The sequence below is a fragment of the Ptiloglossa arizonensis genome, chromosome 1 (genome assembly GCF_051014685.1).
Source record: "Ptiloglossa arizonensis isolate GNS036 chromosome 1, iyPtiAriz1_principal, whole genome shotgun sequence".
NCBI classification, from domain to species: domain Eukaryota; kingdom Metazoa; phylum Arthropoda; class Insecta; order Hymenoptera; family Colletidae; genus Ptiloglossa; species Ptiloglossa arizonensis.
In genome coordinates, this window is record NC_135048.1 from 22063449 (window position 1) to 22076954 (window position 13506).

The 13506-nt window shown below is 38.7% G+C and overlaps 1 protein-coding gene and 1 long non-coding RNA gene across 9 annotated transcripts in view; one reads left to right on the top strand and one right to left on the bottom strand.

Moving 5' to 3' along the window:
- Positions 1 to 13506, top strand: part of Utx (Utx histone demethylase) — a 146427-nt gene that overhangs the window by 126692 nt on the left and 6229 nt on the right. For 5 of the 8 annotated variants that reach the window (XM_076308822.1, XM_076308833.1, XM_076308832.1 and 2 more), the window contains 4 exons: positions 11749 to 11932; positions 12552 to 12767; positions 12855 to 12941; positions 13164 to 13319. In XM_076308822.1, coding sequence (XP_076164937.1) covers positions 11749 to 11932; positions 12552 to 12767; positions 12855 to 12941; positions 13164 to 13319 — 643 coding nt within the window. Of the gene's footprint in view, positions 1 to 9104; positions 9754 to 11748; positions 11933 to 12551; positions 12768 to 12854; positions 12942 to 13163; positions 13320 to 13506 lie in introns of those variants that run through there. The other 3 variants (XM_076308842.1, XM_076308850.1, XM_076308873.1) reach the window with 2 other exon arrangements.
- Positions 1 to 13506, bottom strand: part of LOC143145543 (uncharacterized) — a 39629-nt gene that overhangs the window by 16497 nt on the left and 9626 nt on the right. The window lies entirely within an intron of this gene.

Below are 13506 nucleotides of genomic sequence, written 5' to 3' on the forward strand. Positions count from 1 at the left end.
TTACGCCGTTAAGAGGTACGCGTTTATTGTTACTTTCGCATTTATAAAAAATAAACGAACGTAAACGTACCGAACAAAATTTCTTTTTACGTACTTTTAAAAGTAATAATGTAAATAATATTATTACTTACGTTAGAAACACGTTGTAAAATGTAATTGTCTAGAAAATATAGGTCTTTAAAGTACCTACCTTTGTAATACTTATACTATAGGGTCCGACACCCGAAAATTTGTCGATTGAATTAGAATTTCTTTAAAAGAAAAAGAACTCGGAAAATTATTTTATTTAAATTATTCTACGTGGCTCATAGTGTATTTATTTACATATGCTCGTGTTCTAAATACACTTTTTTCTCGAAACTATATTTTCAGAAAGGGTGTGCAAGATATCTCGAAATTTAGCTAACCGATCACTTTGAAATTTCGCAGATACCTTTACCGTAACATTTATCGAGGAATGATATAGCATCTTTTTAAACATCAATTATTCCAAAAAATATAAACAAAAAACACACATTTTTCTCTCAAATTTGACTTCTCGAGTACAAGTATCTGCCATTTGGACAATTTTCATAAAAATTAAATCGTTCGAATATGAATCCCTGGAGAAAATATCGCAGTTTCTAGAATTTTTTGAATTTTTCTCGCACCTCGTCCCGTTCGCCCGAAATCGTGCACTCCGATATACCGTATCCAAAAACAATCGTCGAAAGCAATAACGTCTCAAAGATCGCGACGAGGATCGTTTCTAAAAAAAATGACCTCTGTGTTTACCCTCTCGTTATCGTATAAATGAAATAACAAGAACTTATACCGAGCAAATATTCTACTTTCGCGTTTCTGTTGATTTATAACATATATTACTCTTAACGCGTCAACCTGTCCTGTCCCCCTAATCCTCCGACCTTTCCAGCCCGCGGTGCTAAAATCTAGAAAAGAAAAGAAAAGAAAAAAAAAAAAGAGAAACAAAAAGAAAAGAAAAAGAAATGAACGCGAAAGAAAAATGACCTGTACGCTGATTCTCGCGTTCCCACGATAACGGTTCCCTCCTCGAAGCGTTTCGTATCAACGAGAACGACGCTCAAAAACGCTGGCCGGAAGGTAAACAGCCGTAAAACTCGGCACAATGCCCCGAGAACCGGGCAGCGATGTTTACAACGTAATTACACCCGGCATAATAATCTCACGAGCGACAATAAAATCGCACGCGTTCGTGGAAATCGAGCGAGACCCGATGTCCTCTCGTTCCGTTGCGTTTACGCTCGACGATTATCCCTCGGGACAAAATTCGACGAGCGGGTGTCCCCTCGAGGAGTGCAAGGTTGCACGGTAATCCATGACAGAGCTAACTTATGAAGTACACGAACGAGGGGGGGAGGGGGTGAGGGGCTGGCAAAAAAACGAACGAAAAGAAAAGCCGAGACTGTCGAACCGGTCGCGGTGCCGACACGCGAGAAGCCGTAAACAGGTTGTAAAGAGGAGTCTTGTACCGTTTGGGACCCGTAACAGGGTACTTATATAGGGTGTCCCAAAATACGCGTCGAGCGGCGACCAGACGCACGGAAGACGCGAGACTTCCGGGATTGGTCGAACGAGATCGACGTAGCGGCGCCTCCGCCAATGGGAGGGCAGGGACACCGGTCCCGCCCACTCGTACCACCGTGTTACGGATAAGGTGGAACAATACGGAGCAATTAAACGCGCGTCAACGAAATTGCTCGCGTTAATTTGGATAAGTGCGTAAATAAATGCGCGAATTACGCACCGGTATCTCCGAAATGTATTTTATCACGCTTGTATTTTGTTTCGTGTTTTCACCCGGGCTGGTTCGAGTATCTGTTTCGAGGTTAGGTCGAGAATAGCCCCGTACCCCCGCCTTTGCACCGTGTAGTTATCTTTACTTTTGCGTGTTATTATTTCTTTTTTTTTGCTTCTTCTTCTTCTCGATACGTCGTTTCGCATTGTGTTCGAAACTTGAGGCAACAATACGAGACTGATAATAGCGCGGTTTTTTTCGTCGCGGCGGAGTTGCACGCAATACGAAATACCGAGGGAAAAAATAACACGGAGGGCGTGTCCGTTTTTATCGCGACACGGTGGAACGTCTCGCGACGAACCGAAGATATTGGAAGTGTATTGTTAACGAAAAATTGCTGGACGGGAGGGGGACCTCGTACGGTTGCAAATCATTTTTCCAACTCACACCGTGACAAATAATCTTTTTGAGAATATTTTACGCGGACGGTCGATCAAGGTAAAACGCACACCCTGTACGGAAGCATCACGAGAATTATTATTGCAGTCTCGCGTTAGAATATTGTTACGATTAGAAGAATAATACGGTGGTAATGCATCTCGGATTTTTACCGTAAATGTATATTTATCTTTACCTCGGTGCATTATTTTTTCCCTCGATGCTTCGTTTCGTACTATATACAAGTCTCGTACAAAAAGACGTATTGTAACCGCACGACGCGCATTACCCCGGCCACGGCGCGACGTTATCGGATATATAAATTAGCGAGCAAAGAGTAAAATATCGTATCTCTTTGAAATCTCGAGAGCTACTGCCGAACAGCTCGTTAGTCGTCTTGGCGACAGCTGCCCGAGCTCTATTTATTGACACACTCGGTGGAACGATAATAAATCTTATTATACTATAAGAATGATAAATTCTATATAATAATAATAATGATAATGATTATAATAATAAAAATGATGATAATAATCAAATTGATAATAATAATAATAATAATAATAAAAATGATGGTAATAACAAAATTGATAATAATAATAACAAAAAAAAAGATGGTAATAATCAAATTGATAATAATAATAACAAAAAAAAAGATGGTAATAATCAAATTGATAATAATAATAACAAAAAAAAAGATGGTAATAATCAAATTGATAATAATAATAATAATAATAATAATAATAATAATAATAATAATAATAATAATAATAATAATAATAATAATAATAATAATAATAATAATAATAATGTTTTGTTCCAAAAACAATGCTAAAAATGTCCGTCAGGAAACATTTGCACAACCGCTACGGCCCGATGCATTCTCCAAATGCACCGTACACCGCCGTAAAATGCACGCCCCCTCCTTCCCCTCCGTCGACAGAAACGGTCTTGCGATGGCCTGCCAGCCTTTCGGTAAAATCGTCGGCTTCACTGTAAACGTCCAGCATCGCCAAACCGCACTTCCGTAACGGCGAATTCCCGCGTGAATTATCGAGCGGGTTCGCCGTGCGGGAGAAAGTGCCGAAAATCCCTGGAATTCCAACTTTCGTCGAGGTTTCGCGTATCGTTCCGGGTTTCGCTTCCCCGGGCGAGCGAACGAACGAACGAACGAACGTCGCGCGAAATTAAACGGGCGAATCGCGGCCGTGGATCGAGTCCACCAACGGCGTTTAAATTATTCGAAGACGTCGATTCGGTGTGTGTTCCAGCGACATCGTCGCGTAATTTCGCGACCCGAACCGCATACCGGCCGTGTAATGAAATTTTATCCCGCCAAGATGCGCTCGTCCACTTTTCCGTCGCTCGGTCCGGCGAGGCCTTTGGCCGCCGATACACGGGCCCCCTGACTACCCCCACCACCGCCCACCTGACGCCCCCCACTCCTACGTACTCTTCTTTTCGCCCGAATATTTCCTGGCTCGCTGGAAACTCGATACGCCCAGGCTTCGTTTCGGCGAGAGTTAACGCGATCGGTGCACTCGCACGCTTCGGGGACGGTAAACATGGAAATTCCGCGTCGATTAACGGGCCCCGGTAATTTAGAACATCGAACACGCTATGTGATGTTATTTTATTTATTAAAAGCCTTTGCGCAAGATTCTTCCGCGACGAAGGAAACTAATCGATAAAATTTCTTAAGAAAAGAATTACAAATAATTTGGTATGTAACTTTCTTAGCGCAATATTTCGTATATTTTTACATCAACCCTTTGCGCTCGATGAAATTTTTTAAAAAAAGAATCACGAATAATTTGATATGTAACTTTCTTAGCGCAATATTTCGTATATTTTTACATCGACCCTTTGCGCTCGAAGACTCTTCCGCGATGAAGAAAACTATAATTCTTAAAATAAAATTTCTTAAAAAATTAACTATAATAATGTAACTCGAAATGAAATTGTTACGCGTATCGCAAGGAGGGTCGAGTACAACGCGAAAATACGGGAAAAAAAATATACATACGATTTTATATAAAATATTTATAATTTAGAGAATCATTGGTAAAGGACAAACGGTTGGAATATCGTACGAATAATACAGTGTTTCAATTTATTTTGCTCTCCGATATTCATCGAATTAAATGGTAAAAACACACACAGATTTTTATTCTGCGGTCCTGTTCGGTTCGTTGTGTAATTTGAAACGAAATTATTATGCGTATTGCTCCGAGAACCCAAAACAAAATTCATCGATTTTATAATTTAGAAAATTATTTATCGAGAGTAAACGGTTGGCGACCGGCGTGCTGCAACAGGTAGGGTGAAACGAATATTACATAAATCCGATCGATCGTATTGTTTCCTCGGCCAATGGGGTATGGAAATAATTGATATTTTTTCTTCGGTTTTTTTCATTCCATCTTTCGATTATCTAATAACACACCCGATGTGTAACGTAATAATTCACCCACACTTCTTTGATCCTACCTTATTTATTTTCAATCTGTTAATTATCGAAGTAAATAAATAAATCCCTGTAAAGATTAATTATTGATAGATTTTTAAGCATCAAGTGCTTAATAATGCTAAGAAATGTGAATGAAAAATATGTACGTTAATATAGAATAGTATTGTTTCAAATTTATTTTCACAAACGTCGAGAATAAAATAATTAATGTTTCTCTGGTATGTACGTTGCAAAAATGGCCAACCTTCATATTGGATGTCTCCAATCCTCGTTGAACGATTCCTTACGCGTAATACGTTCGGTAACTTCTTCGTCGATCGATGACTTCTGTTTACTATCCACCATCCTCCCTGTCTTGTTCTTTCGATTTGTCTTTTATTGTCTCGACCTTCCTTTACTCGACCTTCGTTTTACTTCTTTACTCGAAACGCGTTACTGCGAGTCAGACGGTTATTAGTCTCGGGCAATGTTAAGTCGTAGCTTGTGTTTATACTAGGTTGTTCAATAAGTTTTATCGTTTAATGAAACTTATCGAACAGTATAATACTAGGTTGCTCGATAAGTTTTGTCATTCGATAAAACTTATTGAACAGTACTACATTGAACAGTACTTATTGAACTTATTAAACAACCTATTACAGTTACAAATCTCTTCTTGCGAACATTAAAGTAAAATATTAAAAATCAGTACTACATTGAACAGTACTGTTCGATAAATTTCATCGAACAACCTATTACAGTTATAAATCGCTTCTTGCGAATGTTAAAGTAAAATATTAAAAATCGTCGAGTACAAGCAATTCGTCCGTGTAAAGCGCGAAATACCTGAAAGCTGAATGGGTTAATAAGATCCACGAGGGTAGTGGCTCGAGCGTTGAATAACGATTGGCCGGGACGAGAACCAGGCGATTAAACCATCGTCCAGGCTTACACTGTAGACTCTACAACCTATCTAGTGGATGTTATCCGATACGGTTTAAAAGGTGTAAGACTACGAAAGGATGACAACTAAGTCCAAAGATCTTACTTAACTTGTCGATAGTAGACACTGTACCTTGATACTTGTACAAATCGACGAGTGGTGAGAATAATCGCCCAATTAACGGGTGCAATTGAAATTTGAACTCTCCGAATAAACAGATCGAATTTTAGCTTTGATGTAGGTGGAAATTAAAAATCAAAAGTCTCGCCTTGAAAAAAGGAAAGAAAAATTTCCCTTTAAAAAAGGAAAGAAAAATCATCCCTTAAAAAAACAAAACAGAAAAATTTCCCCTTAAAAAAGGAAAGAAAAATTTCCCCTTGAAAAAAAAAGAAAGAAGATTTTTTACACAAAGGTCGACACGAAAAATAAAATATACCGAGTTTCGAAGGTTAACAAACATTGATATAGTAATACGTAGTATTGAGGTATAGATATTGTTCACTGGTCTGGACGAAATGGAACAGTTTCGGATACGAACGATGACGAGCAATGTTGTCCAACGATTCATTGGTTTTTACGCCGCTTGTTACACGAGAAAGAAGAATCGATCAGGTAATAACGATACACTATGATGAAACTCCGAGTCTATAAAAGCCACCTACTAGGCAGAGACACAGTATTCTATCAAGATCGATCGAAGAACGGATATCAATGCCCGAGCTCTGCTAGTACTTGCGTATAAGTTACGATCGTGTGATTGTGTAAATCCAGTGCTGGCAATAAAATAAAATAATCGAAAATAATAATAACGATAAGTAAATAATTGTTGTAATTAATAAATAAAATCGAACAATTGCAGGAAATCCGAAAACTCGTTTGATATTTATTTAACAAACGTTTCTATCCCCTTCAATGTCGCGTTAATTTAACATTTCACGGTAACGTATTGGATTTCGAATAAAACAATCTTCTCTTCTTTTTAAATTGAAAATCAAGTTCTGGAGATCATATCGAATGTATATATATATATACAAGTGAAAAATGAAAGTGTAAAGAACTTAATTGATATTTCTGGAAGTACCGAATACAAATATGAAAAAAAAATTGGCAAATGTGTGTCAGTAATATCTAATAATAAATGACATTTCTACAGAAGCCTTCAACCGAGTTGAAACGCTCAATAAACTTTGATTTAACTTACACCTACAGTTACTCGCAAATATATCCGCCCACTCCATCCGTCTAACGTATTTTAATCAATCTTAAAATTGGGGCCACCGATCTTAATTCACATCGGTATAAAAAGCACGAAATGAAAGTAAACAAGAATTAAGATTTCGAAAATCGTGTATTGCACTCGAACGTTACACAATGTGTACGCGTACTCGATATATTTCCTACACACGTCTCAATAATAATAAAAATACATATTAAAAAGACTTCGATAATATCAAACATTTGTTACGTATTTAAACATGTTATATCGATTCGTGATATCGTTCCCTGCAGACCAATATTCCCACGAATGGTGACTCTATCGTAACTCTATCGTAACTCTATCGTAACTCTATCGTAACTCTATCCTAACTCTATCGTAACTCAATCGTAACTCTGTTGTAACTCTATTGTAACTCTATCGTAACTCTATCATAACTGAATCGTAACTCTGTTGTAACTCTATCATAACTCAATCGTAACTCTATCATAACTCAATCGTAACTCTGTTGTAACTCTATTGTAACTCTATTGTAACTCTATTGTAATTTTATCGTAACTCTATCGTAACTCTATCATAACTCAATCGTAACTCTATCATAACTCAATCGTAACTCTGTTGTAACTCTATTGTAACTCTATTGTAACTCTATTGTAATTTTATCGTAACTCTATCGTAACTCTATCGTAACTCTATCGTAACTCAATCGTAACTCTATCGTAACTCAATCGTAACTCTATCGTAACTCTATCGTAACTCAATCGTAACTCAATCGTAACTCTATCGTAACTCTATCGTAACTCTATCGTAACTCTATCGTAACTCTATCGTAACTCAATCGTAACTCTATCGCGATTGAAAGTTGAGAAAAATATCGATAACCTTGAAATCGCGCAATGTGCGACCTTGGGAAGAAAATATTCTTCTCTATCGTTTGCAACCATCATTTTCCACCGTGGCTGGTTTAACGTTATCGAAGAAGGAAGACGATTATTTTAAACAACGGATGACTCACCCCGTAACAGCGCCGTTAACGTGTATGAATGGCGAATGACAATTAGAGCATGGTGTGGACGCGTTAATTTCACTGGATGGTTTACGAGCCGACCGACTTAATTCCATTTAGAATCACCGTGCATTTAGTATCGCGTTCTACGATTGTGTAATAACTTGTTGCAAAACTCTCGTTTTCCCACGGCACGTGTTTAATTTAGAGAGTGCAGCGGCGCGGAGACGCGAAAATTACCGCGATTAAAATTGCACCGTGAGCTCGGGAAATGTGTCCGTTCGTGATATTGCAAAATGGTAAAATAAAATAAAGGGGAAAGGGAGGGGGGGGGGGGGAAGAGTTTCGAGCGTTGAAAATTAACAACACCGGAGAAGATTCGTTCGCGCGATACTTCTACGGGATAACGAAAACAAAAACGCGTGATTATTTCATCGATTTTTGTTTCCACGAGCGTACGAAATTTACCGGTGATAATTCTCGTTTAAACAATTCCAAGATCGATCGATATCGCGAAACGTTATTGTTGTCCAGGGTCAAGTTTAATCCTCGAGAGAAAAAAAAAGGGGCTGCTTTCATCCGAACGAATCTGTGGAGAATTTTTATATAGCTACAAATTTATTCTCGTCTATTAATTTTTCAATCCGACAATTACAAGAGTGTACATATATCTACGCGTAAGAGTAAATTGTACGAATTATTTTCTCGCGAGTTTAGGCAAAATTTGTATTTTCCACGTGGACGAAAATAATCTCTCTGATTTTTCCATCGTTGCATTCGATGCACCGATGCACTACGAAAAATCGCTCGTGCTTGTAACTCTCGCACACCATACGTTAAAAACATAAATATTCGATCGAATTACCTTCATTACCTTCGATACGATTATTCACCGTCTTCGTGATAATTATTCGATTTATTTGAATATACACAGGGTATTTCAACGTTCAATTCGTTGCACACAAGTATATAAACACAAAATCGTCCTCGATCGCCATTAATATTCACAATTCCCGATTCTCGAATCTACCCAGAAACCCGTAACCCGTCGCGATTAACAATACAAAATTGTTGCATAAATTTTTCAAACAAAGTTCTACGAATTATCCGACTGTTTCTTTTTTTTTTTGCGCAACAAAGTTCCAAATAATTGTCCAACGGAATAGCTCCTCCCGGTTCTATTTACACGGCCGAGCTTAAACCGTCTATCTTCTACCTTTGCAGGAGAAGCAGGTCTATCCACGGCAGATAATAATGAACGAAAGAACTGGGAAATAAAGGTGTACCGTTACAGCTAACAGCTGCCTTTGAGGATGGCACGTACACCACGCATACACCCGTGCATCTACTTAGAGACCCTGGCTAGAGAACGAACGCCATAAGAACTTCGTTTAAAAAATTCCCACCGGACGAATCGCGACAGAATCGGTATAATTGTCGAATAAATGTTCAATTCGTTCCAGGATAAAGAGAGAAAGAAAGACAGAGAGAGAGAGAAAGAAAAAAAATTACATTCACAATTCGAGTCTCCGAGATAGTGGCCCCGCAGCCGTTTCTACGCCTATGTTTATAGAGGGTTGTAATTCGAGACCGCCTCGAAGGGAGAGTGGGGTAAAAGTGGCTACCCTAGGCTATACCTGCGAAAATCTATTCAGTTCGGTACTCGTCTAGTGTTGAGGCAACACGTCCACCATTCCTGTAGTGTTCCACGTGAACGTTGGTCACAGTTTTCGCGCGTAAAGCGAAATCCGCGCCCCGGTTTGCGTTCCCGTTTTCGCGCTCGCGTTTCTTCGGGAGAGAATCACCTCTCACGTTGGATGGAGAGAATTAAAATTGATTTCCGCTCGGCGTGGTGCTACGAGGAACACGCGTGTCCTGGTAAGACGGACATGGGACACCGAAACGTTTCGGAAGGTCTGCGACAGTGGTGACCCGACCAGGCCAGGTAGATACCGGAAGATATCGAACGAGACGATCTGGCTAGCCAGTAACACGTGTCACGAGACTGTGTCGCGTATTTCGAACGATAGCGGAACGAACGAAATGATTTCGAGTGTCTCCGGTTCGGAGCAGGAGTTGATTAGATATTGGCGCGCGTTTTTGATCGTTTCGCGATTCTCGATCGACGTTTGCTGTTGGTGATCTTGTAAACGGGGTGGTGTAATAACTGGGAGGAACTACGAATATTCGTTGAATGTAAATTAATTAATAATACGGAAGGAGGACAAAATTAAAATCGATCGAAATTACAATCGGTGCTGTTGGTACTCTTGTAACCGGGGTGGTGTAATAACTGTGGAGAAACTACGAAAATTCGTTGAATGTACATATATTAATAATACGAAAAGAGGAAAAAATTAAAATCGATCGAAATTACAATCGGTGCTGTTGGTGCTCTTGTAACCGGGGTGGTGTAATAACTGGGAGGAACTACGAATATTCGTTGAATGTAAATTAATTAATAATACGGAAGGAGGAAAAAATTAAAATCGATCGAAATTACAATCGGTGCTGTTGGTGTTCTTGTAAACGGGGTGGTGTAATAACTGTGGAGAAACTACGAAAATTCGTTGAATGTAAATTAATTAATAATACGGAAGGAGGAAAAAATTAAAATCGATCGAAATTACAATCCGTGCTGTTGGTGCTCTTGTAACCGGGATGGTGTAATAACTGGGAGGAACTACGAATATTCGTTGAATGTAAATTAATTAATAATACGAAAGGAGGAAAAAATTAAAATTAGTCGAAATTGCAGTCGGTGCCTGTTGCTTTTTTTGCACGTAAGGAAAATTGTTACGAAATACGTGGTTTTTATGAAGAATTGATTGATTGGTAAATGCGGTTTTAATAACGAGAGTAAGTTTTTTTTTAGAGAAATTTCAAGTACTCTCAGAGCGAAGTGGAAATTAGAATCGGAAAATTGAATCGTTTACTTCCTATTTTGGGAACAAAATTGAAATAATATTGTGCGCGTTAAACAATGTTTAGATAATTGGACAATTTTTAGTGGTTGAATCTCAGGAGTTTATAATAGTTTTTCTGTGTTCTGTACGGTTAAACAAGGTTAAGATAATTAGAAAATGTGTTTTGGTGAGACGCGAGAGTGAGTGAAAATTAGTGAAAGATACTCAAGAGAAAAGGGTAAATTTATGCGAACAAATGATCATCGCAAAATGATCGAAAACTATGAGATAAAGACACGCCGATATTGGCCGATAATACTTCTGATTGTTTCTGAACCGAAGATTCACGTGTTTCTATTGTTTTGTAATCTGATCCAGTAACACGTGTTACGAGATTACGTGCATTTTGTATCGAATTGAAATTAAACAGGTTCTTGATCGATCGAAGCAACGATTTACACTGCAGGTTCAAAAGCATAAGTGTTTTCTTTATTTATTGGTCATTATAAACAATACAAACTGATAGCCAGAAAGGCAAGGGTTCTGTTGTCGTAAAATTGTTTATTCAAATCCCTACTAACTTATATAATATCTAAATGTTTTTTATTATATCAATCGATTGATAAATCGAGTCTTTTATCGCAGTAAAAAGTTTCTCAATTCTTTTCACTTACGTTCGATACAATATTATTTATTAAATACTGAAAATTAAAATTCTCGAAAAACCACTACTCTATATATTTATATATTTTACCACTCTATATATTTACATATTTTACCACTCTATATATTTATATATTTAACCACTACTCTATATAAATATTTTCAAATAGCTTCCTAACACACGAGAAATTAATATGAGAAATTGAATAGAGAACGTTTCGTTACCGTGATAAATTGCTCGAATCAATGCATCGTCTCGTTCGCTGAACAATGCAACGCGATGCAAGTGCATTGTGCGCAATGTTCACCGACGGTGGCCACGAACGAAATTCTTTCCAAATACGATATGTACAATATTTTCTCCGTTGCAGGATGGATGTACCACGTTGTTGACTGTACCGTGCTGGGTATAACGAGACAGCAGAAGCAAGCGATCGCTATTCACTGCCTGCAAAAGTCTATCGAGGCGGAACCGAAGAGCGGCCAAAGCCTTTACCTGCTGGGCCGTTGCCTTGCCGCTTCTGGAAAAGTTCACGATGCATTTATCGCTTACAGGTAACGTGTTCCGGCGTGAAGAGCGCTAATCTCGAAATTATTGCATTCATGCATCAACCGGGGTACTTTAAGCCTCTTAGACGGCGGCACCAACCGATTTCCTCGTTTTGTCAAGTCTTCGATTTTAATGCCTAAGCGGGCATTTAATACCTTGGCGTTAACGCTTGAAAAACGATCGTTTTTCAATTAACTTGCGCGGGGTGTCTTGCAATAATAATCACCGATTGGAATTCGATGGACAGAACTCATCCAAATGGAATATCGAGTTTCTTACAATTCAAATTTAATATAATTTAAATTTCATCGAAAGAAGTAAGGAAAAATTGAAGAAAGTTACCCAATTGATGGGAAACTTCACCATTTTGGATAACGTAATGAAATCTTGTTCAACTTTATTAAAGTATTTATTATTTGAACTGAATCGATGTTTCGAATGTATCGAAATAACGGTTGCAAAAGGCGAGAGATCGAAACACCGTTTAAAATGGTTAACTTTTCGTTTCGTTTCGAATAAAATTCGCTTCCACGCTGTTTGTTAATCGGTGGATTTTCAAACGCGTTCAATTACCGAAGCTGACGTAAAATGGAGCCTAACAAACGGTGTGACCAATTGTTCCAGGAATTCCGTGGAAAAGTCAGAAGGCAATGCTGACACGTGGTGCAGCATAGGCGTCCTGTACCAACAGCAGAATCAGCCTATGGACGCGCTGCAAGCCTATATATGCGCGGTACAGTTAGATAAATCTCACTCGGCTGCGTGGACTAATCTGGGCATTTTGTACGAAAGCGTTAGCCAACCCAAAGACGCTCTGGCTTGTTACGTCAACGCATCCAGGTAAAGTAACCGCCGAAACGCGTGCGAGATTATATATATATATGTGTGTGTGTGTATATATATATATATTTTTTTTTGCAATCACAGCGCGATGAAACGTGCGTATTTCCTCTTGAAAGACGATTCTTCGATGGTCAGCATTGAACAAATTTCCATGAGGCTCAACAATCCTGCGTAAACTTCTATTAATTGTACACTCGTCGCGATTGTGATACTATGTACTGACATGTACATTTTTCAGTTAAAATAAATATAATTTTAACGTACTCTTCTATTTTAACAGTGTAACGAAAGAAAAGTAGAAAAAATGATAAGAAAGACGGAGAGAGAAAAAACTCGACTGTCCGCGAAGTTTGAGGTGTCATCTAATGACACAGTGATCTTTTTCTTGTGTAGGGGTAATAATAACACGCCGAATTGCACGGGTTCACTGGCGGGCCTAGGTGGCGCTAAATCCGGCGGTAACACTCCGATGAACCCATCTCTACAACAGAGGATAAACTTCCTGCAGAGTCACTTGAGCCAAGCACCGATGCCTTCCGTTGCCACCAAGTAAGTTCGATTCACCTTCGAAAGCCTCAGTGTACACGTACGGTAGAACCTCGATAAATGAACGTTCGTGTTGATAAGTGGTAACTTGTATACTGTGGAGCTGATTGCTTAGCAACCAAGGAGTGAAATCGATGGTAAAAATAACGACGAGAGTGATTGTAAACAGCAGAGATGCACCGTACAGACA